The sequence below is a fragment of the Fukomys damarensis genome, unplaced genomic scaffold, assembly GCF_012274545.1.
Source record: "Fukomys damarensis isolate Sample0158 unplaced genomic scaffold, DMR_v1.0_HiC HiC_scaffold_12, whole genome shotgun sequence".
Classification (NCBI taxonomy): domain Eukaryota; kingdom Metazoa; phylum Chordata; class Mammalia; order Rodentia; family Bathyergidae; genus Fukomys; species Fukomys damarensis.
In genome coordinates, this window is record NW_022900924.1 from 52,615,142 (window position 1) to 52,642,045 (window position 26,904).

A 26,904-nucleotide genomic window follows, 5' to 3' on the forward strand; every position below is an offset into this window, starting at 1 on the left:
TTTTTATCACTATTTTATTTTATTTTATATTACTTTCTCCTTGATTATAACATTACTCTGGCTTACTTCTTTTCTCAAGAATTCTGAAAACAATTAGAGACACATTGCTTATCATCAAAAGTAAAGGTACTTTAGAAGACCTGTATGGAATTCTTATACAATTAATAAGGCTCTGCAATAAAATAAAATTTCCTTAAAAGAACCAAGATTCAACAGACCACAATCAAATAGTCACTTTTTCCTTATCCATTGAATTAGCTTTTATATATTTGTCTGACAAATGACATTATATCCATTTAGTAGACCTGTCTCAATATCCTTATAGACTACAGGAAAAAAAAAAAACTGCCATTGACAGTCATATATATTTTTTGGGGGGGGGTCTTTTTGAGACAGGGTCTCACTATGTAGTTGAGACTGACCTGGAACTCACTATGTAGCCCAGGCTGGTTTTGAACTCACAGTGATCCTCCTGCCTCAGCCTCCCGAGTGCTGGGATTACAGGCGTGCGCCACCACTCCCGGCTGACAGTCTTATATTAAACAAACAAACAAAGCACCACAGGTGAGGTTGCTAGGACTGCTGACTTGAAAGGGTATGAAGCTGTGGGAGCTGCAGTCGTGAGCAGAAGTGTCCTCCCAGCCTCATCCCGACAGGGTGCGCTGTCCTCCATGTACCTCCTCAAATCCCAGGCAGTGCTCTGTCACCATCCCAGCCAAACTATTCTGTAACTGTCTGTTTCTTAGCTTTTTCCTTGGGGGCAGGGATTACATTTATGATTTTTATATCCTCAGAACTTTGTTTCTGGGCCCAGAGCATAAGTATTACTGAATCAATGGCTGCATCCTTATTCTGAGTCAATGACCTACTGCTGGACAACCAACCTTGGTGTCTGGGAGTCATTTTTAAATTTGCTATCCTATTCAACTATTTCCAAGTCCTATACGTTTTATTTCACAAAAACATCTGGAATCTGCCTCTCCACTGACACTGGCTTTCTCTTGGTCCTCACATCTTTTGCCCAGATCTTTTGTCTTCTAAATGGTTTCTCTGTTCCCTTTGTTCTCCTTGCCAGCCCATTCTCCATACTTCTAGCCAGAGCCCATTTTCTATAAAAGGGATCTAATAAAATTATCATTTGGTTAAACATGTTAGCAATTCTCTCATGCTTAGAAGATAAGTATAAATGTCTTAGCATTACATATAATATTGGGCCCCAAGCAACATTTTCCAGTCTCTATCATTCTGACTTGTTCCTTCCAACATATTCCTTCTAGCCTAATCAAAGACCACTTTCACCACTGCCCATTAGAACAACAAGCTTCACACAGTCCTGACCACTCTCTGAATGCATGTGCTGCTTCGTGCTGCTTAGTCTTCATGTGCTGACAGCCCTTTATGGAGAAACCCTTCCTGACTCATTCGAGACCCAGGCCAAGTCTGAGAATTTTTGTCTGACTTTCTCAAAACCCATCACTCTCCTCTTTCATTTCTAAGCACTTTTACATAAATGTTCTGTTCCATAGGAAAAATTAAAGGAAAGACTGAATTCTTATTTGTGTCCTCGGGGCCTAGTACTTGTGGTACTGAGTGGGGACAGTGTAAGCACTTGAATAAATTCCAGATCTTTGCCTCTCAGGTCACTTGGCTCCCATTCACTGCTCTGATTTTCATTCTGCGCAACTATTCCCTACCATTATTTGTACCATTTGAGGACTCTGGGTTATGCTTTATGTCCCTGTTGTTGTTCAGCTCCCATAATGGCAGTAAGAAAACTCAATACTGCCAGGTAAGTGATAAAGAGGAATAGTGGGTCCACTAAATAATACTTCCAACTGAGCTTCTCAATGTCCAACATGTTTGTAGCTAGCTATATTCTAGCTAAGATTTTTCAAGAAAAATTCTAGAAAGTCAACACTAATTCCACCTTGAAAACTGCAAAGTTCTGAACAAGTAACATGAACCTTAAAAATAGGGTTGTGGCTCCCACAGAAAAAGAAAATAGATGGAAGAAACGACCTTCTGTAGATGGTGATTTCTGGACTAAGTGTGTGTGATAGATAGTTCCAAAGATGTTCCTCTGATGTTAATGTTTATTATGCCCAAAGATGATCTCCCTCATTTTGAGACTGAGAGAACATCACATAGCTGCTTCCAAATTCTCTCTCTCCCTCTGCAGAAGTTGCTAAAGTGGCAACATCACCTAAACAAATTACTACAATACAAAGTTCTTAGATGCAGGCTCAACAGTTGTCTCTCAACTAGTTGTTTTTCCCCAATATATGCTTGCAATATTTACCTGAAGTTTTTTAATGACTGTTTCAATCTGTTCAGAAAAGTGTGTAGCAACCAGCTCTGCAGCTTTACAGGGCTTCAGGGATACAAGCTCCTGAAGTTAAAGGAAAAGATAAAGCCATTCAAAATGGTATATTTAAATAGAAGGCCCACAGATATGAGATATGATTACCTACCTCAATATTGTCACAAGTGTCCACACTGTATTTCAGGATACCTTGACACAGGGCCTCCATTTAAAGTGTACATTGCAAATAAGAAAAATTGGAAATGTTTCATATAATAAAACAGAATTTGGCTTTTAAAGAGGGTAATTTTGAATTCTTAGAAAATGAAAGCACTATAAACTCTGGATTCTGGCCATGGTATCTACAGGATGAACAGAAGGAACAAAAGCTTCCTGAGTTCCCTTCAATGAATTTCACTCTTGAGTTTTAAAGTAATAACTAAAAGGAATGGGAAAAAGTACAGCTGCAATTCCTCTGGCTAAGAATTCTAAAACTGCCTCTGCTGCCTGGTGGATTCAGAAACCTGACAGTATCTTAAAGAATCAACTTAAGGTGCCAAATCTTTTTTTAAATTAAGCTTATTGATACATTTAAAATATACATAATGATCACATTCACCATCAGGAATTTGTACCTCTTTGTGATGTATCTTGATTCTCTTTTTTCTCCCATTTCTTGATCTCCCTTCAACCCCTTTCCCTTCCTTATTTACAAGAGCTTTGTTTCCATTTCTTCTTTTCTCATCTTCTTTTCTTTCCTCTTTCTTCCATTTCCCTGCCCCATCCCTCGTTCACCTACCCACTTGAACATTTTCTTCTATTTCACAATATCTATTATACATTTTGGCCCTTGTTTACACCTTCAGTTTCTCACACCAGAGAAACAATACAGTATTTACACATGTGTGTCAGATTTATTTCACTTAAGAGTATGGTCTTAAGGTGTGCCCATTAGCTATAAAAATATCTCAAGTTTATCTTTCTTTACAGCTGAGTAGCACCCCATTATATAAAAATCTTTATCGATTTTATCACATCTTTATCAATTCATTGGTTGAGGGGCATTTGGGCTGTTCACAAGATTTAGCTATTACAAACTGTGACAGTATAAACATGGGTGTGCATATATCACTGTGGTATGATGCTTTTCATTATTTTGGGAAGATACCAAGAAGGGGAATAGCTGGGTCAAATGGAAGCTCTAGTTTTAGTTTTTTGAGGAATCTCCACACTGATTCCCACAGCAGTCACACCAGTCTACACTCCCACCAGCAGTAGAGAAGGGTTCTTTTCTCCCTACAGCCCCACCAGCATGTTATTGATTGATTTCTAAATAACAGCAATTCTTTCTTGAGTGAGATGGAATCTCAGTGTTTTAATTTGCATCCCTCAAATGATAAGGTGCTAATTTTGTGTGTGTGTGTGTGTGTATCAGGGATCGCACTCAGGACTCTGTGCTTGCAAGGCAGACATAGAGCCACTGAGCTAAATACCTGGCCAATAAGGTACTAAATCTTAAAGGAAACTAAATATCAGTACTGTAGATTAACAACTGTTAATAAGACCTATTTCTGCCAAATCTAAGATTTCTAATCTGTCCTATCTTTGAAATTTCCTTGGTATCACTGGCTACCTTTTACTTCTTGAAACGCTCTTCTTTCTTGGATTATATTCTGCCTTTCCAGGCAGCCATTTCCAGTGGGAACAGTACTCAACCACAGTCACAATGCACAGCTAAATACAAAGACTAAATGCAGACCAGCACAGCATATTATCTAGTAAGAACTGCACAAGTTATTGTCGCTGCAACATTCATGATGTATTTAACAATTATTGTTAGCAGTATTTGTAAATTAATAACAATTAGCTGACACAAATAATTATGAGGCACACTAACAAACTACATCTCAAAAAAGGGAGGGCAAACTAACCTGTTGCACAAACAAAATGATATATAATACTACTAATTTGCACAATAAAAAGAAAATTCTAATTAATCACAAGAATATTAAAACTTAGGCAAAATAGATAAATTCCAACAAAGTATAATTTAATAAACAGATTTAAGAAATAGAAAGCCTGAATCAATTTTCAACCATAAAGGAACTGATAGGCTGGGGATGTGCCTCAGAGAAATAATGACTGCTTACCACAAGAACCTGACTTTGATCTCCAACACTGGGAAAGAAAACAACAACAAAAACAACAACAACAACAACAACAAAAAACTAGGCATGACAGCACACACCTGTTCCCCCTACTCTGGAGGCCGAGGCAAAAGTTGCTCAAGTCTAAGAGTTCAAGGCCAGGTTGAATAACATAGCAAGACAATGTCTCAGGAAAAAAAAAATTAAATGAGTAGTGAGAAATCTTTCCATATGGAAAAAAAATGGCCATATGGCCTCAATGGTAAGTTCTAGTAACTGCAGTGGTATCTTGGTTCACAAACGCTTCTGTTTGCAAACAATCTGGTGTGCAAACAGAAGCGTTTGGCAAAATTTAGTTTTTGTTTGCAAACTCTGTATCGGGTGACAAACATAACCACAGCCCTCTTTCTCACACAAACACAAATGTGGCCAGCTTTTCCAGAGTCATGAAACAAATTAAATTCTGAAGTGACATACCACTGTACTTAAGGAAAAAATAACTCTTCAGCTCATTGTTAAGAGGCTAGTAGTATTTTGACCTCCTAACCAGTTAAACAATGTAAGAAAGGAAAACTAGAGATCAATTTAAATCATGAATATCGTAACAAATATCTTGAAGAAAAATGAAATCCAAAAATATATTTGAAAATAATGTATCAGTAACAAGTTGCACTTATCTGTGGAATTCAGGGTTGGTTTAATATGAATAAAATTTACCACAAAAACAGAATAAGAGAGAAAAGGTAAAAAAGTTAAAAATCTCTTCATGAATAGGGGCCGGGGATTTAGCTCAGTGGTGCTGCCACCTGCTGCACAAGCGCAAGGTCTTGAGTTTGATCCCTGGTATGATAGCAAACAAACAAAAAAAGGCCCCAAAAACCTATTCATGAGGAAATCCTCAGAGATAATAGGAAGCATCCATAAATAGCTTTACAGTAAACATAAGACTTATGCTGAAAATGAAAATTTTAAAAACACCATTAACAGTAGCACTAAAAAAAAAAAAAAAAAAAAAACAAAACCAAAGCAAACAAAAAAACTGTAGCTGGGTGTGGTGATGCAAGCCTATAACCTTAGCACTACAGGAGGCTAAGGCAGAAGAGTCACAAATTTGAGCTCAGACTAGAAAACTTATTTATACCATGTCTCAAAATAAATACTTAAAAAGGGGGGGGATGGGAATGTATCTCAGTGAGAAGGCCCTGAGTTCAATCCCTAGTAGAGGGGGAAAAGTAAGTTATGACAGTAAATCTAACAAAGGATGAAAAACCTCTACAGGTAAAATCTTACAACATTACAGAAAGATAATACCATTAGGCACAGAATGGTAGACTCAACTTATAAACATTATCAATTATCTTCAAAACAATGGACAGATTCAACAGAGAAAGCCTATCACAATCACAAAGTTCTTTCTCTCTCTCTCTCTCTCTCTCTCTCTCTGGAAGTTGGTAAGTTGATTCTAAAATACATATAGAAAGAACATAAAGTTCACAATAGCTAAGACTCTGTTAAAGAAATCAAGATTTATCATACAACACAATCGTTAGAATAGCATGGAACTGATGCAGAGATAGACAGGTAAATAAGCCAATGAAAGAGAAAGACCAGAAAAACAGCCCAAGCATACAGACCCTTGCAATGTATCTCTGTAGAACAATGGGGAAAGGCAACTTCTCAAATAAGTGCTGCATGGAACACTGGACACATATAATTTTAAAAATCAATTGGATCGCTACTTCATATCACATACAAAAACTACTTTTCGATGGAATGCTAAAGATTAAATAAAAAAATCAAGGGTTAGGGGTCTAGCTTAGTGGTAGAAAGCTTGCTTAGCACTCATGAGGCCCTGGATATTATCCCAAGCATGCAGGGGAGGGAGCAAAAAAGCTTTCAGATGACAGAGAACAAAGGAGGACATCTTTTGTTTATCTGTCCTTCGCTGTAGTACAGACTGGCCCTGATCTAACAAAGAAGACATCTTCTTAAGTATAAAGGGGGAAAACTGATTATTTTGATGATTAAAAAAAACCTTTTCTTAAAAAAGAACAACAAAAATATTGAAGGACAAAGCCACTGAATGGGAGAAGATATTAGCCACATATTTCTAAAAAATAACTAGCATCCATGATACATAAAGAAATTTTACATATCAGTAGGTATCAGACATTCTAATAGAAAAATGGTCAAAAGACTTCAATGAATGCATCACAAATGAGAGAATTTAAATGGAAAATAAACATGAAAAGGCTGTTCATGTTTTAGTAATAAAGGACATATAAATTTAAAACATAATGAGTTACCATTACACATCCAAGATTGGACAGTTTTAAAGTCTAGCAAGGATATAGAGCCAATGGGAACTCTCTAATGCTGGCATCCACTAAAGCTGAAGATATCAATCCCAATTACCTACCAATCAATTAGTAGGAAGAGTAGAGATTATCAGTCATCTCCCACCAGAATCACTTAGAGGACTCGTTACAGCGTGCTGCTGGGCCCCACTCCCAGAGTTGCAGATTCAAAAGGCTTGAAGTGGAGACTGAAACTATATTTCTACCAAGTTCTCAGCTAAAGTTGGCATCGGACTGAGAACCATTGTGCTAGTAAGATGCATGTGGCCGTGCTCAAGATATATGTAGAGTAACATGCACAGATTATTTTTAATAGTCCAAAACCAGAAACAACTGAAATGTCCATCAACAGTAACATGGAGAGACTGTTATAGATTATGTCTAGATGTCCCCGAAGTCTCACGGGCCCACAGGTAGGGTTTTTGAAAGGTGACTGGATCATGAGGGCGTGATACTCATCATTAGCTCACAGCTCAATGTGATGCGGGTAGGTTAAGACTGAATGGAGGAGGTGGGTCCCTGGGGACGTGGCCTGGAAGAATTCATCTCCCTTTCTCTTCCTTTGATTTCTCTCTGTTTCCCAGTTGCCATGTCATGAGCTTGCCATGCTGCCCTGCCTTGCTGCCAGCCAACTATGGACTGAAACCTCTATGCACTGTGAACCAAAAAAATAAACATTTCTTCCTTAGTTCATGGGTGTCAGGTATTATGTCTCAGTGAAGAGAAAAGTCAGATATAGATGGTGATATATTTATAAAATGGAATATTGTACATAAGCATAAATTGCAGCTACCTACACTAAAGGATACAAACCTTTCAAACAACACATTGAGCAAAAATAAAACAGAAAATACCAGATGTAATTTAAGTTCAAAACCAGGCAAAACAAAACCATACTGCAGGATGCATGCAGAGGCAGTGATGGTATATAGAAAGTCAGGAAATTATCACAAAAATGGGGGTGTGACAGGAATACTGGGAAAGCAAAGTAGAAGCAGAAAACTGACCAGGAAAGGACATATAGGAAGAGCCTAGGAGAGCAGACATATGATGTTTTTAGATCTGAGCTTAGCAGGTCGGGGAGCTAGCTCAGTGGTTCCGGTGCCTGCTTTTCAAGGGCAAGGACCTGAGTTTGATCCCCAGTGCAAAAAAAAAAAAAAAAAAATCTATCTATATATAGATATAGATCTGAGCTTAGGATGTTTACTTTTTGATTTTTAAAAATCAAACTGTACATTTTATGCAGTTTTCTGAATTTTTATTTAAAAACAAAATGCTCTTTAAAATTCAGTGAAACTGCCCACATTGGTTAAATCATTTAATCCAGAAATTCTTTACTAGGAATCCACAGGTCCAAACTAAAAATTGGTTTTAGAAGTCTTTGGGTCCCTGATGCTAATAAAAATAATGTACTTAAACACATGTGTAATATTAAAAGATACAGGTCCAAATCTTTCATTAGATTCTCAAAATAAGTCCAGAACTCCAAAAGTACTAAGAACTACTAAGTTAACATTGTATATTGTCAAAAAAAATTAGTATAGTAACTTTTCCCTATGTGCTTTTGTTGATTGTTTACATTACCAGAGGCAGAAGTCCTTCAATAAAAACTCCCATATACTTGTAAACATGGCCTTAAGAGAGATGAAAAAGGTCTGAGGTGAAATAATGTGCAGATGTGATTAAAAAAGGAGTCAGCAGAAATAATTGTTTTGCAGCAAAAATACTTCTTAGCATTTCTCTAGCATGTGTTTCCTGCTGAATAATTTGTTTGCTCATTGATTAATGCATCACGTATCACATTATGCAGAGACACAGTTTCATTTTTGGGTGTCTGGAATCTATGTGCTCAAACCACTGAATATTGCAGATGAATTAAAATGAAGAATAAACCATAATGCAACTACAGAGATCTGAAGTGGATAATGAAAAAGGAAACAAAACGAATACTAACAGAAATGGTAAAACTCAGAATTGGAGGAAGATCTTGTTGGGTTCTTTCACAGAGACCCATTCACCTTGTCTGGCAGATGATTACGTTAAATGGCATAACCTGCATTCTCCATCCTACAGGCAGGAGGGTGGCAGTCGCTGCAGACCACACACCTCTCACTTCCTGTACCAGGTTTCATACCAGATGCTCACCTAAGGTGCTGTCCACATGCATGATCTTTCTAAGTATGGAAAGGATTTAACCCTCAAGCAAGACAACATTAATAATATGGCATCTGCCACTGCTTAGTTAACAGAAAGTTAATTTGGAAGAATCTATTCAACAGGGAAGTTTTAAAAGTTTTGTTGAATCAGTACCTCAATATGATCCATTGCTTTGTGCCACACAGACTGTTTCTCCTCAGCACTGTGGCCAGGAATGGATAAGATGTTGTGAATGTAATTAAAGACTTCTTCCTGAAAAACACAAGATAGCATGACTTATTTGTCCCTTCACTCGAGCTGTATTTAGTCACTACCTATTATTTTTACCAGTCTTGGTAAATACCTATTATTTGAAGATGGGAAACCATTTAGAGACAGTTAACTGGTAGAAAACAGACACTGAAGAGAAAGAGTAATTATTTAGAGTCCAGGGTAGAATCTTAGTAGTTACAAGTCTGTTCCAATTAATTTTGGTCTCAATTTCTTAACTTTCAGTGACCTAATAGAGTAATATCATACTTTTGCTTTTGGTGGTCCCTTCCCGCATTCCCAGTTTCATCTCAACTACTCTTTCCCTTTTCTAGTATGCTCTATCTGCACTGATTTTCATTTTCTATACGATCTCCAGTCAGTTTCTTGAACATGTCCACCCCACACCCCACATCAGGACCTTTGCATATACATTTCCCAATCTGAAAACACTCTTCTTTTGTCTCATTGCTTCACTTGCTTCTCAAATCCCAAAACTCAGTTTCTATGTCACTTTCTCTGAGATTCCTCTTCTAGCTCCTCTGCAGAGGTTAGTCCCCCATTAACCTCCTCAGTTGTACCCAGTTTCTCTTCCCCAGCACTTACCACAATCGATAATCATATATTTGATTTTGCTTACTGTCAGTCTCCATCTAAACTAAACTTGAATTCTAAAATTTCAAGGACTACATCTGTCTTAATTATAAACAAAGACTTGGCTTTATTACAGGAACTAAATAAAAACCTGGTGAATAAGGGTAAAATTTTGGGTCAGCAAACACATGACTAAATATTTCTACTGAATAGCTATTTCTACCTGATAAGGGAAGGGAACTGACAAAGAAAAAAGGTAAAGCAGTTCTTAACTTACCTGTCTCAGTGGGTCACGCAAGTAGCAATCAATAATTTTGTCATATTGGTGTTCTCGTTCATACATAAATTCACAAATTTGATAGCTAGAATGTAAAAGGAAAACATCAATGTGCCAAACAGGCAGCTTACTGGTTTAACAAGTTTACTCAGTGGTAAAGGTAAACATTTAAGAAAAACAAATAATGTGATTTATAACATTAAAAAATGTTGTACAGGTTAATTATCCCTAATCTTGATGCTCAAAGACTTCCTAGGTATCAATGCATTTTAGATTTTGGATTTTCAGATTAGGGATGTTCAACCAGTAGGGTATGTGTCAATATTTCAAACTCTAAAAATCTCCAAAATCTGAAACACTTCTATTCCCAATCTTCTCATATAAGGGACTCTTAACTTGTACTAGATATTTAAAGGCAATTGGTATCTGTTATTTTGTAGGTTTAAGATGCTGCTGAATACTATGTTTAGAAGAAATTTCAATGCTGGACACACACAAAAAAAGTTAAAGAAGTGATGTGTTGCATAAAAAAGTCAATAGGTGGACTGGAGATTTAGCTCATTGGTTCCACCACCTGCCTCACAAGTGCAAGGACCCAAGTTCAATACCCAGTACCCCAAAAAAAAAAGTCAGTAGGTGAGGTATCAATTTGTTATTTGCTATTTGCATATATAAAGTTTTTCTGTTCAGAATTAAGAATGTCAAGACAATAAACAAACGGCAGTGTTAACATAATGGATCTTATTTGCATGTCCAGTTCTGCATCATTTCTACTGCACGTAACTCAAATATCTGCAAAATACATCGGAAACGTTAAGTTTTTTAAAAAAATCTAAAATAATAGGACATCATAAGACTTTCATATTAAAACAAATGTAAAAATATTCCAAATTTCCCACAAATTTCTGAAAATTTTACTAATTTCTAGAATTCAACTGAAAGGCAAGAAGCACATAGGGTTTTCTTGTTTTACTTATGTAACTTTTAATTAAAAAACAGCAATGTCTCAATCTACTGAGCTTCAAATTAGAGAAATACAATTTAATAGTTCTATGCAAAACTAATGCATGACTTCAAAACAACTTACAACTCGGCCTTTTCTGCCATACGAATGAGACCACTTTCTTCAAATTGAACTATGCCACCAGCCTGCAGCAATTCTAAAAGGACCTGAATATTAAAATAAATGAGTAAAAACACTTTGAAATTTATTTTTATTTACCAGCTCTATACAGGTCCATTCAGCCATGTGCACTATTACTTTTATTTTTTTATACTCTTACTTGATGATATTTTGGCTTGCATTTACATATGCAAGGGGTCAGACTGCTGTTACAATACTGACTATACTGTATTTAAGTCATAAAAGAGAGGTGAGTCTGCTTTTCAAACATGGAAGGAATGGCGCAGAATTTGCAAACAAAGCCCTTTTAGAATACTAAATGGGACCACCAAAACTAGGCTAAAAATGTCTGCAAATATATTTCCAACAAATGAGTTTTTGACACTTTTACATTTTATGGTTCTTTAAAATCCACTGCCCATAGGTAGTATCCACGTTTATGTACTAATTTTTAAAAATTAAACACTGCATTTTCTCATAGCAACATTATTCAAAATATCCAAAAGGCAGAAACAATCCAAATGTCTATCATCAAATGAATGGATACACAAAATATGGTATACATATACAAGGGGATATTATTCAGCCTTTAAAAAGAAGAAAATTCATGCACATGTTACAACATGGATGAACCTCAAGGACATTATGCTAAGTAAAATAAGTCAAACACAAAAAAACAAATACTGTATGATTGCACTTATAGGAAGCACCTAGAGAAAGAAAATATCAAAAGAGAGAAAGCAGAATGATGGCTGAAAAGGGCTGAGGCTAAGAGCATAGGAACTCAGGGTTTAAAGCACATGGTGGGTTCAGCTTGAGAAGATGAAAAAGTTCTGGAGATGGACAATGATGATGACCGTACAACACTGTGAACAGACCTAATGCCACTGGACTATACACTTAAAATGGTACATTTTGTATTATGCATATCTTATAACAATAAAAACAAAAATACTGGGGTTCATATAATTAATTTTTATCACACTGAGTAGCTGTATTAAAAAATGTGACCAGGATGTTGTGCTAGATTCTATTTTTAAATAAGCCCCAAAAGATACAAAAGAAGCATTAAACACTCAGAGCAGTATAGAAAGTTCTTGCCTGTATTTAAGCTCAAGATCTAGAGAAACAGATCTCTTCTCAGAAGCCTAAAAAATAGTGTAAGAGTATTTTGCTAACCATAGTAAATTTTATTATTTTCAAGTTAAATAAAACCTATTCCAAAAGTCTATTTCAAAACCTAAAGTTAATGTTTTGAGCACTATAATGTACTTTATATAAAAAATAAGAAGCGAACTCGATCTGGGAAAAATAATAGAAATGCCATTGCTGGACCCAAATTAACCAACCCATTAGAGCTGTTTGTTAAATTTCTAGGAAGTTTGCAAGCCAGTTTTTAAATGCAGTGATTATTAAAACTGAATTAAGCTAACAACAAATTAAATCTAAAAACAAAGGCAATTGATACTCAAAGCTCATCACTTCCTAATTGTTTTATTACATTTACCACTATATATTCTGTTGAATTTATTATTTCCAATGCAATACAACCATGTGAACGGTGGAAATATATATAGACATATTACTGTTCATCTTCTCAAATGACAACAGGTTGGTAGGTTAAGCCACCAACAGTACAGGGTTACTTAGAATACAGAAATCGCCAAACACATACATCAGCAAAATGCTATAAAGTGGTACATTTTTAAAGGGTTGCTTAAAAAAAGATGAATGACAGAGACCTAAAATATTTATTCTTTCTCTTCTTTATAGAGAAAGTTTACCAAACCCTAGTTAAAAAAATGATGGGGTAAAATATTAGTAATACAATTAAACTTAAAAGTATGTGCCTGTAGGCATTACACTGAAGAGCTCAAAAAATTGAGGAATTACTTGCAGTGTTTAAAAATTATTATTTGATTCAGCAAAGAAATTATCTCATTGATGAGTAAAGTTCTGACACATTTTCTTTGTATTTTCACTTTTCTCATTTACACAGATGAATATATCAACTAACACTCATATGAGAATTATATGTGGGGAGTCAGCTGCTAAACATTTTATCAGCATATCACTGGAAAATACTAAAAATACTGCACCAATTTTGATATATAACAACTGGTACAAGCAAAAAAATGTTGGTTTAGAAGTGAAGGAGATGAGTTCTGATCATATTTATGACCTTGAATAACTTACTTCATTAGTTTTCTATTTCTAAAATGAGGAAGGTGAACAAACACTAGATAATCTCAAAGGGGATGCACAGACTATGACAATATACTAAGACTAAGCCAATTAGGGTGGCACATGGTTGTAATTCCAGACTTTAGGAGGCTTACAGCAAATTTGAGGCCAGCTCCTTAGGGCTCAGCACAAGTCATTTCCTCCTTACATTTAGTGAAGTCTAGCTCATTAAGAAAAGTTCTGACTTTGACTTTTTTCTCAATCTTTAGTAAAATTTTAGTTACTCATACCTGCTGTCTTTCAGAGTGTCGAGAGTCATCATCAGGGCTACACAGGAATTCAAGCACCTGGCCAAAGAAAAAGTAAACTTTATGGTACATCAGCTCACATGCAATATCAATTCTAATACAAGTTCATTCACTCTCAGCCATAACGAATACCCCAGGTGTATGCTACCTTCTCAAATGACTGGCCTAGTACCTGAAACACTAGGCTCAAACACAGTAACAACTTAATACATGCCTTATGTACATATTTCTTTATAGTTTAGAAACATAACTAGAGGGCAGTACCATCTGCATTCCTTAACTTTAAGTTCCTTGATAACACAGACAGATCAAAGCACAGACTTTGTGGTAAGGCCACTTGCAACTGAATCCTATCCATATTAACATATTCTAATAACATTAATGCTAAGAATAACACTACCTGTGATATTGGATGAGTTATTTAACCTCCTCAGGATTCATTTTTAAAATAGGGATAACTGTACCAATTTCAGAGCTGTTAGAAGTAGTGTGGTTGAGCTTTGGAGCAGCCCCTGGCACTGTGAAGCACTCACAAATGCGAGTCATTACCTACTTTCTCCAAACAGCATGCATTTTCTTTTACATCTATCAATGCGTAGGGGATATTTAAGTGGGATTAGGAGATGGTTGCAGAGTCAAGCTCATTTGTAATTCATATTTTCTAAAAGTAATCTTTTCTCCAGATGATTGTCATACAATCTTACTATCAGTGAGAAGTGGTGATTCTTAAATTAGAACATTCCTAAACAATTCTAGGCAATTTAAAGTAACAGAATAATAGAGACAATAGCTACTCTCTATTATCCATAAGCTATTTTCTACTATCACTCCACGATACTGGTTGGTTAGGCAAAGTCAAGCTACCCAGAGCACATCATTAAAATATGCGCGCGTGCGCGCGCACACACACACACACACACACACACACACACAAGCACCCCTTAATTTGGATCCAAAACTTTAACAGGCTTTTCCTAGATATGACATTTACCCAATAGTCTGTCACATTAAGAAACAGGATACTGTAACCCAGTGAACTTTTTTTTTTTAGCAGCAGCGAACAGAGGAAAAACAACTCTGATTCTCACTGCTGAAGACACTTACCTGATCAAACAGTGTTCTGTTCACAAACAAAGTATTGTCAGGTTTTGCAAGTTGCCGAGCAAGGAAAGTAAAGAGACACCCTACTTGTGAGGGAGTAAAATCTGAATTCTCCACCATAACCTGGTGAGCAAGAGAGACCATTTATTCATTATGCCATCTGGTTTGATGCAAAAAATACACCGTCAGGAGGTGTGGTGGGACTCATATTAAAAACTCATGAAAAGATTCGTTTGTTGATTTACAAACATGGCGTTTAATACCATTTAGAGGAGTGTGACTACTTTCTTATCTGAAAGGAAAACAATCTGGTGAATTCTAGCATAATTCTAACACAATGTGGATGAGAAGCGAACTGTTGGAGAGGGCATATAAAATTTCAAAGAAATACTATGTTTCCCTTTGGAATTCTTACAGAATCCCATTAAAATTAATTGTAAATAACCCTACTAAAATCCGTCCATCAGCAAAGGAAGAAGAGAACTACTTGGAAGTTTAAAAGAAAACCCATGAAAGAAAGCAGCCAGAAAAGAAGTCAGCCATAGCACACTTAACAAAGCGAGCAGCTTCTGTTTTGTTGACTGGCAGTTCCTGGGGCATGTAGCTTGTGTAGCTTTTTACCACTTAAAACCACACAGGTATCCAGTCACACAGTTCTTCCTGTGCTTTAACTCAGCTCTCATGTTCTGCATTTCCACTCTGTGTCAGGTGCTATGGTACAGGCGCTTTTTAAGGGAACTGTGAACTAGATAGTGAGTCAAGTAAAGGCATCTAAAATAACAGGCATGATATGCTTGTATATATCAAAAGACACAAATAATTATATAAGTACAGTGCAGAAAAAACGTTCATCTAACTGGTTTGAAAGAGAATTTGAAAGAAAGAAGAATCTCTGACAGGCAGTGTCATCAGTGAGGAGTGTGAGAAAAAGGACCGACATGGGATGACACAAGTTTACTGGGAGTATTCTAGGCTCCACTAGGATGTGGCAGCATGTACGGGAAGAAGGAAAGATTAGGCCTCAAATGTCATCTGAAGGAACCTGAATTTATTCTGTAGAAAACTAAGAAGTAGCTTCAACCAACAGAGTTGCTCATGATCAGTACTGTGTGTAGGAAAATTCCCATGTTGGCAGTGTACAGGATAAACAGCAGAAGGAAGAGAAGGCAGCGAGACGAACAAGAGCCTGGAAGGGTTCCAGGGAGAGATGAAAAGCTTCTGAACTAGGGTAAAGGTGCTGAAGATGGAAGGAGAACAGGTACAGATGACTGCAAAGAGGAGACAAGTATTCCTATGTGTGGCAATATGTCGTGAAAGGAGCAATAAAAAACGACAGATTTGGGGCATTACTGGCAAGTGGGAAAACAATTCCAGTAATGGAGAGAATGCAGAAGTTTGAGAGAGAAGATCTTTATTGTTCAGGGTTCACTGAACTCATGGAGGCAACTCTACCCGCAGTTAGGGAAGAGCATCCTGGCACATCTATTAAAATGTCCTGAGTTCCCTCCTTCCCTTCTCTGTTCAGAGGTGGGCCTGAGTCAGGGGATTAGGTCATTGACACAGCCCTCAGAAGACACTAATGCTGGTCTTGCTGAGTTAGTTCCCTTAAGGTGGTAAAGAATAAGCCTGACCCCTGACTCTCTCTGGCTTCCTGGCTTGCCCTGTGATCTCTCCCTGTCCCATGCACTCCCACAATGATGCCACTGCTACCGTGACACAGCTGACAGGACCCTCACCAGAGGCCAAACACAAGGTGGCCCAATCTTCACCTTTCAGTCTCTAAAACTGGGAGCTAAACTGACCTCTTGTTAAAATGTTCAGCCTTAGTTTCTTATAACAGAAAACGGACTAATATGTGCTCCAGCATCTATTCTTCCTTCTTACCTTAGAAACAGGACTCCTAATTTTTAGCTAATGTATGGTTATCCAGAATAAAAACTGTATTTCCCAACCTTTTTCAGCAGCTAAGGGCCATCAATCAAAGTTCTGGGTGATATGATTAAGCAGAACTGTAGTATATAACTTCTAAGAAGTTTCCTCAGAAAACGTTTCCTTATGCATCTCCTTCTGCACTCAGACTCATTAGAATGCAAAGGTGATGGCAGGCACCTGAGCAGCCATTTTGGATCAGAAGAAAGAAATCATATACTAAGATAGAAGGAAATCCATCCCTGCTAACTAAGTTTATAAAGCTACCCCTGCCTACCTCCAGGCTCATATGGGAAAAAATAAATTCCCACCACAACTTACTGTCATGTTGAGTTTTCTCTCACAGCAGAACTTGATTCCAACTTATCTACTAGAAGGTCACAGGTCAATATTAGATAGAGAGAAGACAAGACTAGGAGTAGGGGAGGTCACTTAAGAATATATTTAAGGGTCAGAGATCTAGCTCAGTGGTGCTGCCACCTGCTTTGCAAGCTCAAGGTCTCAAGTTCAATCCCCAGTACAAAAAGAAAAAGAAGATATTTGGGTAATGTGAGTAAAAAGTCTCCATACTAACCGCCCAGGGCAAACAGGCATTATCTGAGAATTTAGCAATCGCCTTCTCATGTTTATCACTGCTTACGTTACAAAGCTAATAAACAGCTCAAATAAGATAATGTACATACTACCACATGCGTTAGAAATTATAAAGAACTATTATAAATAAATGTAATATAATAACCTGCTATAAAAGAATTTATCATAATATAATATCAGTGTAAGGGCAAATGTTATGCACAGACTAGAGATCACTTTAATTTTGATCACTTGTCCAAAACAATCTAGAAGTCATGAAAAGGAAGAAACATCCATTTCACAGCCAGATGAACAGAATAAGCTTTCAACTAAAGAGAAAGCAGCCTGCTCAAAGTCATGCAGATGGAAAGGACAAGAACCTGTCTCTGCACTCATCCATTAGCAACAGCATAAACCTCAAAATAGTGCCACTGAATTTAGTTGGATTCAGATAAGGATGATATCTCTATATACCTCAAATTATTCTTAGTGTCACCATGGCACCACCATAGCAACAGGGTGATGATGGAAAGAGACAGATGATGATTTTTCACATTTGTCACTTTCTCAAAGCACTCTAAAGTTAGTCTATTATTACACATAATTGAACTCATATAAATCATCACAGTACACATTTCTCAAGTAGTACCCAGAACCCCAGCATCCAATCTAAAGCTGAGATATATTAAATTTTCTCATCAATGAATGATTAGCAATTCATTCAGCTCTTAAAGCTAAAGACACTATAATAAAATTTTAAGATATGATTGCAACAGTCTATGCCCATACCACCCTCAATGCATCCAATCTCATCAGATATGACTGCAACAAATTGCTTTGCTAACAGTATTTTAGAACCTGCTATAAAAGAATTTATCATAATATAATATCAGTGTAAGGGCAAATAATCTTTGCTTACTTTCAACAAAATATCCACAATTCGCTGTTGATATTCCACAGCTTGCTTATCATTTTTAAAATCTTCAAAGGTCTAAAAAGGAGAAAGAAATTTTAAAAAGTAATTTTTATTTGCAAATTTTAGAAGGAACCAAGTTATTAAATTCTTGTGAATAAAAATCTAACTAAATTCCCAAATAAGATAACCATTCTCATCAAGTTTTTCTTTACATATTTTATTAATACATTTTTCTTTATATATTTTGAATGATCATTTTACTTTTAGGGAGTCAGGTAAAAAGTTATAGCAATTAATATTTCATGGTATTCTAAGATATTAACTAAAAATCAATGTGAAGGGCTGGGGATTTTGTTCAGTGGTGTTCAGTGGACCTGCCTCGCATACAAGTGCAAGGTCCTGAGTTTGATCCCCAGTACATGGAAAACAACAACAACAATGTGAAGTGTATAAACACAGTGGTTATCACATAACCAAAAAGCACTTGAGAAAGGAAGTACAATATTAAGGCAAATTCTACAAGCAAAGAAAAGAGAATGCTAATGGCAAAGGGCAATTTGAGAGCAAAGGTCTGCGAACAGAAGGATAAAAAAAATGCCACATGCTCAGTCATCATTCAGTTATGTGGTAATAAATGAAATGAGTTTATTAACTGTCATACAAAATAATTTACATAATTCCCATGACAATTTAGAAAAACTGATGTTCAATGACAGGCACTTAAAAAATTAAGACAAAACTGTGCAAATGTTAAAATTCTTAAGCCTATTCACAAGGATCAGGTATTTTACTCTTAAAACAATGCCAAATGCAGCAGTCTTTTTATTTCATGTTCCTGTTCAAGTAGATCCAAAAGTGTTCTGACTATAATATGCATTAAAGTAAATGGAAGAAGCACTGGATTTTGTCTGGCAGTATATGATAGCAGCATGTCATACAAATACTTAGTGACTACAGGACTCATATACGAAGGAACTGAAATGGAATTTGTTACCAACAAATTGAAATAGACATGTCTGCTGAGTAGAAAGAACAATTAAAGACTTGAAAAATCTTTCTGATGGCTTTCTCCTAGCACATTTCATTCTGAGAAATGTTTAATCCACAAAGGAGTAATTTACTGCTTTTTTTCTTGATCAAAAAAAAAAAAGGATATATATTCTCTCAATAGATTAAAAAAGAAAAAAGAAATTTCGTAGCCAGGAACGTTCAAGACTACATCATAGTTCTGTTCAAACCAGGATATGTGTTCTTTAAGTGGGCCACAAGTTTCCCCAACTTCTCCAAAATACCTTAGCTCTTAAATTGTACTTGTAACCTTCTTTTTCCTGTCTGGCACCCAACAGGTGCTTAACAAAAGATTGCTGAATTGTTTAGTTATTTACAAAGAAAAATAAAATATTTTAAACTTTTTTTCCCCAACTAGCCTGATTTGCTGCCAGCTAGTTGAGAGAAGCTGAAATGAGTTGCCAAGGAGATTGTAGGAATTGGAAGACTCAACCAGAAGATATTTTTGTGTTTCTGTGGGTTAAATATGACCCTGCTTGAAGACAGGAAGATAGACAAGAAAATTTCTCAGTTCCATCTTCTGATTTATGAGAACACACATCTCCTCCCCGCCCTCATGCCAGGCGAGATGTCACTTTGCAGATGTTGTGGGGACTATCAGCTAATATAAGGGGTATTCGACTGAAATCCAAATCCATGGAGAATTAACCAATGCATTAAAAATGACAGCAATGATGGCAAGTCAGAAAGAATTTTCTTAGCCATTTTCCTTTTGGCAGCAAGTAGTCACTGCTTTGAAACAGAGACTGAAAGTTTGTTTCTATAAATATAATTAAGAGGTGACATACGAGTGTGAATGTTATGATACAAATAATGACATATTTTAGTGGTAGTTAACAACTATCACCAAGTGGCACATCATTCCTAGAACATTATCATTCCACGGAGATGCTTCTGAATATTCAGTGTTTGTTTCAAGAGTAATAAGTGATGATATCCTAATGGAGAATTACAGTTTATGAAGTATAAAAATGAATCCAAAACTCAAGTTCAGAGTCTTCTGAGTAAAAAGCCTTCTTTCAGTAGTTCCTTCAAAATTATAGGGTTTCTGTATGGGTAATGATAGTAAGTTAAATGCTAAGCTAGGAGGCAGCAAACATTCTTTGTAAAGGGTCAGGTAGCAAACATTTCAGGCTGGGAGCAGTACATGTTGTCTCTATCATATATTCTTTTTCTTCATTTTCACAACTCTTAAAGACGTCAAAAACATTCTTAGCTCATACAGGCCATGGCTTAAATTTTAGGAGGTGGGTTTGGCCCACAGGCTATGGTTTACAGACACTGTCCTAATCTCTTCACACACACCATAAAAGACCCCTCTGTAATGGAAGAGCAAAACAAGTCACCCACAATCCAGATAATAGAAAAACCAGAAGAACAACAAACACCACAAACTTCAACCTACATGTAAGTGGAAAATAAGTATTCCCTCTTGGCAGTATTCATTCCAAAGCATACAACACTAAAGAGAAGTCAGGTTAGGATTGTTTAGAAGCAAGTAGGTTATGACAAGGTTCTAGTGGTAGCAGAACATCTGTAACACCAAATAGAGTTCTCTCCAGAAGGAAGAAGGGTCCATCTGGGTAGGGAAATACTGAGATCAGGCCTGAGATCGGGTAGATAATAGCACTGGCTATCAGGAAGATCAAAGGAAGGGCTCTGGAAAGTATGGATCAGAGGGAAAGGTGAAATAGGGCTTTTGTAATAAGAGGAGAAACTTTAGTGCAGGCAAATGTTCCTTAGAGGCTTAGTGGGGAAGGCTTAGTGAGTGGTACAGACAGAAGTAAATCAAACAAGATAATGTCAAAACAAGATTAAGCAAAAGAGATGGGGGGTGAAATACTCCCCTCAATTGCACTGAATTTCTTGGTGGACATATTTTTATTTGCATATACACCTAAATATGGAGTTGCTGGATCATATTTAAGTAAACCCTTGAACATCTTGGTATTCCCACTGTTACTATCCTAATTCAAGCCACTGTTGTCTATTTAAATTACTACAAACATTTGCTAGCAGATCTCCTTGCCTCTAGTCTTACCACATTTCAATACATTTTCCATATACTATGATCTAAATGTTTTTGCCTCCTGCCCTGAAATTCATGTCAAAAACCTAATAACCACTGTGACAGCATTAGGAGATGGAGCCATTGGGAGGTGATTAGATCATGGGGGAACTCACGAATGGGACTGGAGACCTTATAAAATAGTCACAGCGAAATCTGCCCCATCCCACCAAGTTAACCATTATTAACATTTAGGTGTAATTCCTTGTCTTTTTTTCCCTTCAAATATTGTGTGTAAATGTGTGCTGTACACAGTTTTGTGCCTTATGCTCTCACTACATATTATAAGCACTTTCCATCATACTAAAAGCTTTAAAAAACAATAACTACAATACTATTTAATTGGGGGAATTCATCATGTTTTATACATTATTCTCCTAGGGACGTGTTCAAAGAAAACCTGGCTCATCCAAATTCATCTAATTAAACATGTATAAAGTGTTTTTTCAGCAGGAAGCTTCCCTATTCCATTTCAACTCTGGTTATTCCACCATCATGACACTGCCCTCAGATCCTTCACACATACAGTTTGCCAGATAAGAGAACCAGGACATCCTGCCATCTTTAACTTTTTATGGATGCACTTTAGAGACAGACAGAGACAGAGAAGGGACAAAGGGCTACAAAGAACTAGAGAGAAAATATAAATGGTACAACAAAATCAAACATTTGAAAACTTTACTGCTAAGCATAAAAATTGTACCAATACACAGATTATTTTTCTTTCTATTAAAGACAAAATTACCACTCTGGCTCCTGTAACACCTTAAAAATCATCCTGTGTCTTACCAAGGCCAACACATTTAGGAATTCTCTTGTGTCAAAATGCAGTAAAGTCCGAACATAAGGATAGATTTCTTCCTCGGGGGATGCTTCTGCTGAATGCAGACGAATCAGAAATTCAAAAACCTACAAGTTAAAAGCAACCATTAACTGTTTCCTCATCTTACCAATCATCTTGCTGAAGCAATGGTTTCCTTTGGATAAAATAAAAGCAGACTGAATTCAGTTTAAATTGACCTTGTGTTTTAAATTCTCTCTGAAATCCTTCTCAGCTAAAACTATTGATGTCGGGGATAGTACACAGGCATTCTCCTACATAGGCCACCATTCCTGGGCCAAGAGCGCTTCTCACCTGCAATCTATCTTCAGCACATCTTAACAAGAGGTATATATAGTAAAAGGTATGGAAATAACACCAACCTGGTTTTTAACCAAGGGAACAAGATCTTCAGGGATGTCACCAAGGGGATAGGCACGGCCTGCCAGACAACAGCTAGAAGAAAAGAGTAAGAACTGATATAAAGATCTGGAGACTTGTAAAGGACCAACTTTCATGTGAGTAACACACTGTTTCTCAAACTTGAGATCCAAGTGTAACTTTGAAACAGGCTCAACTTTTGTCAGTTAGATCAGGTTTAAAACCAGATCACTGTTACTGTGTAGTAATGTGATTACAGACAGCAAAATCGTATTGTATATTTCAAAAAGCTAGCTGGGTGTGGCGGTGCACACTTGTAACCTCAGAACTTGGGAGACTGAGGCAGGAAGATTTGCTGTGAGTTCGAAGCCAACCTGGGTTACATAGCAAGTTTAAGGCCAGCCAAACCTACATGGCAGGATCCTGTATTTAAAAAAAAAGAAAAGAAAAGAAAAAGAAAATTTAGAAAAAAGGCTTTTGAATGTTTTCTCCAAAAAGAAAAGATAAATGTTTTAGGACATAGCTAGGCGTATCCTGATTTAAACATTATACAACACATTCATCAAAACCATCACAGGTAACCCATTTGTAAGTTTTTATGTATCAATTTAAAAACTTTTTCAAAAGATGATATTCAGTTCATAAAATGGGAGATGGTAATGGTGCCTAACTAACCCATCCTATGACTGAGTTAAGGGCTCCACTTCTGCCTATCTGCACTACAGCGGCAGCAAGAATATAAGGATCTATTAAAAGGCCTTCTTGGCATCTAAAGAACCTGATGGCACTGTCCAACCATGATTTACCTGTCAGAAGCCTGATGTTCTCAGAGACTTTTAAAACTAGTGGCTTAAAGGATAGGTTAAAGATGAGGAATGAACTTGGCTAACAAATATCTGGAAAATATCTGCACTAGGACAATCCTTCAAGGAGAGTTACAATCTGAGGAGAAATCCAGCCTACAGTTTTACCTCAAGTCAGACTTTATGGTTTCTTTACTTGCCTTGTGGGCTGATTATTACAAATGTCTTCTGAATATGTCTTCCATTTTCCTTTTTTTTTTTTTTTTGAGGGAAGAGAGTGGATTTTAGCACCTTTGAACCATTCGTGATTTTTAATCTTAGATCAGAGACCCTGGATACTAGTGCATTCTAAAGAGTTTAAAGTTCAGATGATAAAACACTAGGTAACGCTGTTATGTTCTTCCTCACTAAAAAATCAGTGTGGCAAGTATGAAACAGGTGTTGCAGTTAACTCTGATGCTGGAGTCTGAGCTAAAAGATGCTCCAGCAGGTTCCGCTGCTCTCCAGCCTTTGCTGCTTCATTGTGAAAAGTTCTGCCAGCATTAATTTTGAGCCTACACGGTCTATAAGAATGAACAGGAGTCAGGAAACAAACATTCCAGTTTTACCTCTGTCACTAACTTCTTCATGACATTAATAAACCTCTGGCCCTTATGCGTAAAATAGAGGTTACATATATCCCACAGTGTTTCTGGTAGCAAAAGTAAAATATTCTATATCAGGGTTTCTCAATCACAGCCTTCCAGATAGTTTGGGCCACATAATTCTTCATTGTAAGGGTTATCCCGTGCATTGTGGGATGTTTAGTAGTATCCTTTGCCTTTGCCCCTTAGATCAAAGTAGCAACCCTTTCCTAGCCCTCATTGGGATAACAAAAGAATGTCTTTAGACAATGTTAAACCCAAGAGCTACCGTTCTGTATCTATCTATATCTATATCTATATCTGGAGACAACAGTACTTAAAATGCAGGGACAGAAATACAAAAGGAACATAGGCACAGATAAATAAAAATCTCTTACCTAATATATACAAGAAGCTTGTTGCCCATAACAACTTGCTCATCTAAAATAGAAAGAAAAATAACATCAGTAGTTCTCTCTCAAAACCTTTTCAGAAATATAATCTTTATATAGAAATAAAAAATAAAGTGTGACTTAAAAAGTGAGGGAAATATACTTCCAAATAACAGAAAACTGACAAGCCCAGATTAACTTTGTTTCTTGATTTGAATTAGGTTTTATTCAGAGATACAACATCCATATGAATTATTCAAGGACATATGTAGATCTAGAAATCTATGCATTGTAGGCTTAACCTCTACCTTGGGGCCAGGGGCAGGTGTACAGCAGACAGTGAGTTGATGAATTCTAGATGATGGCTGGTTAACTAGTATGAAGGAATACTTACATTTTCTCTGTTATTAATCTGTATGTTTGACTGTCTGAGATAGATCTGGCTAGACATTCAGGCTGGCCTTGAACTCACAATCCTCCTGCCTCAGTTTCCTGAGCAATGGGGATTAGAGGTCTGTGCCTCATTTCTAATATGGACTTTCACTACCCACAGTGCTCTAGGGTTGAGAAGGACACTGTTCCCAATTGTTTAAAGCAATAACCTCAAATAAATGATCGCTAGGGCTCTTTGTATTCTAACAGATCAAACATGTAAGACTCTGCTGTATGATGATATAAGCCTATTTCTTTGAGCAAAGTATATCAGAAAGATAATTAGGACAATTTTTAGGTCAAGGGGTCAAAAGCAAAAGGGAATAAAGTAGGAAAACCAGGAAGGGTGAAGTGATGAGGACTGTGTACAATATAGAGACTATGGAAATTTATGTTGGTAAGAATGAAGGGCTGGAGTCTGAAAGAAGAATGAAAAGTCTGTTACATGAATACTAGCCATAACGCAAGCAAATATACAGTATATCTTTTCTCTTTTCACGAATCCTTCACAATATGTTACTCTTAAGAGCAGGGAGTCTGTGTTATCTCTATATTCCCAGCACCCAGTATAGCATCTGGCACTTGAGTAATTGATAGCAAATGTATGGTGAACTCAAATGATATAATGCTTCAATTTCTATAACTCTTTGCTTCCTAGTACTATAGCTTCTTTTAGACAATTTTCTGTTATTCAAGTTCAACAACTACATTTGAATTTTCATTCAATACTACATTCCACTTTCATTTGTGGTAAATACGTAAGTAAAAACCAATTTTCAAGTCTGTTTCAGAAAGAATGGATTCAGGGCTGCTATTGGGTATGAGAGATTGAGACCATACAAAATGATTCTCCCTGCCTTTACTCTTACAGAAAAAGAAGGAGCAAAAGCTGGGCATCACACAAAAGTATCTTAAGTTACTAAAGAGTGAAAAGAAGCATAAAATCTAGGGAGGAATTCACAACTACGTGGGGAAAGAGAGGCAGTCATACTTTCCCCCTCTGTGGCTTTTCCCTGGGTAAAAATACTCTGGACTGCAAACACTAGATGGCAAGTGGAAAAACCCCTAGTTTTTCTGGCCTCAAGGAAAGAATGAAGGAATCCCAAAAGGGAAGGAGGCAGGGGGGAATCCTCAAATGGTCTGCCTATACCTCTGACTGACCCCTAAACAAGCATGCAAGTAAAAGGCTCCAAGCAGCTCAGCCAAAGACAAAAGATCAGAACCTGTGATGAGCAATGGGGACAACAGGGCGTCATCCACGTAAACTACCATCACTGTGGCTCTGAAGCTGAGACTAGAACAGCTTGTGTGATAAGCATGGTGAGACTGAGGGACTCACAAGGAAAAAGCAGCAGCAAGTTTCTGGTGAAAGGAACAAGAAAACAGAAGCTGAGAAGCTTGAACACTTACAAAACAGAGGGACTCTTTTGAATAAAGGAGCCAGAGGAAAGAGCCACAAACTACTGGCCCAATCATTGATCAATCCCTGGACCACACAAGTGGATCAGAATCAAAGCAAACCAGCTAAAGACAGATAAACTGAGAAGAGACTGGAGTTGCCACTTGGGAAATAGCTTGCAACTTAAGTCTAGTCAAGATTACCTGACAAAGGAAAAAAATACCCACTGGAAAAAAATAATAGAATCCCAAATTTCCACAAGGTAATACGTAATACCAGAATACAATCCAAACTTGACATAGTCAGAGGCCCTCGGGGACAAAGGACAAACTTCTGAGTCCTTAACCTTTTACTTATTAAAAACATGAATTGTGTTTTCTTCTCAGGCAATAAAGGACTTTAAACTAGTTGTTGCTAAAATGGATATCCAATAAGTAATTAAGAAAATAGCCAGACATTCATTTTGTGAAACTCTGAGTCAAAACTCTCCTCAGCTCTGCACCTAGGCATGTAAGTCATTTAGGGAGTATCTGTCTAAAGTTGGCAGAACAAAGTTTATTAATCCTAAATTTACCTAGCTTATCTCATCTCCCTTTGAGATAAAGGACACCAAGATAAGAGTAACAAGATCACAGGGACATCTGACCATCAGCTTTTACAACTCTTAGATCTGGACCCTTCACCCTTTGAAGGACAGACAC

General features: G+C 36.8%; 1 protein-coding gene across 6 annotated transcripts in view; it reads right to left on the bottom strand.

The window, feature by feature from the left end:
• Window positions 1–26,904, bottom strand: part of Vps8 (VPS8 subunit of CORVET complex) — a 201,850-nt gene that overhangs the window by 81,709 nt on the left and 93,237 nt on the right. For all 6 annotated transcript variants that reach the window (XM_010624234.3, XM_010624232.3, XM_010624233.3 and 3 more), the window contains 10 exons: window positions 24,379–24,421; window positions 22,557–22,629; window positions 22,143–22,262; window positions 18,221–18,292; window positions 14,803–14,922; window positions 13,681–13,737; window positions 11,171–11,253; window positions 10,084–10,168; window positions 9,117–9,215; window positions 2,300–2,389 (listed from right to left, as the gene is read on the bottom strand). In XM_010624234.3, the coding sequence (XP_010622536.1) occupies window positions 2,300–2,389; window positions 9,117–9,215; window positions 10,084–10,168; window positions 11,171–11,253; window positions 13,681–13,737; window positions 14,803–14,922; window positions 18,221–18,292; window positions 22,143–22,262; window positions 22,557–22,629; window positions 24,379–24,421 (842 nt within the window). The remainder of the gene's footprint in view (window positions 1–2,299; window positions 2,390–9,116; window positions 9,216–10,083; window positions 10,169–11,170; window positions 11,254–13,680; window positions 13,738–14,802; window positions 14,923–18,220; window positions 18,293–22,142; window positions 22,263–22,556; window positions 22,630–24,378; window positions 24,422–26,904) is intronic.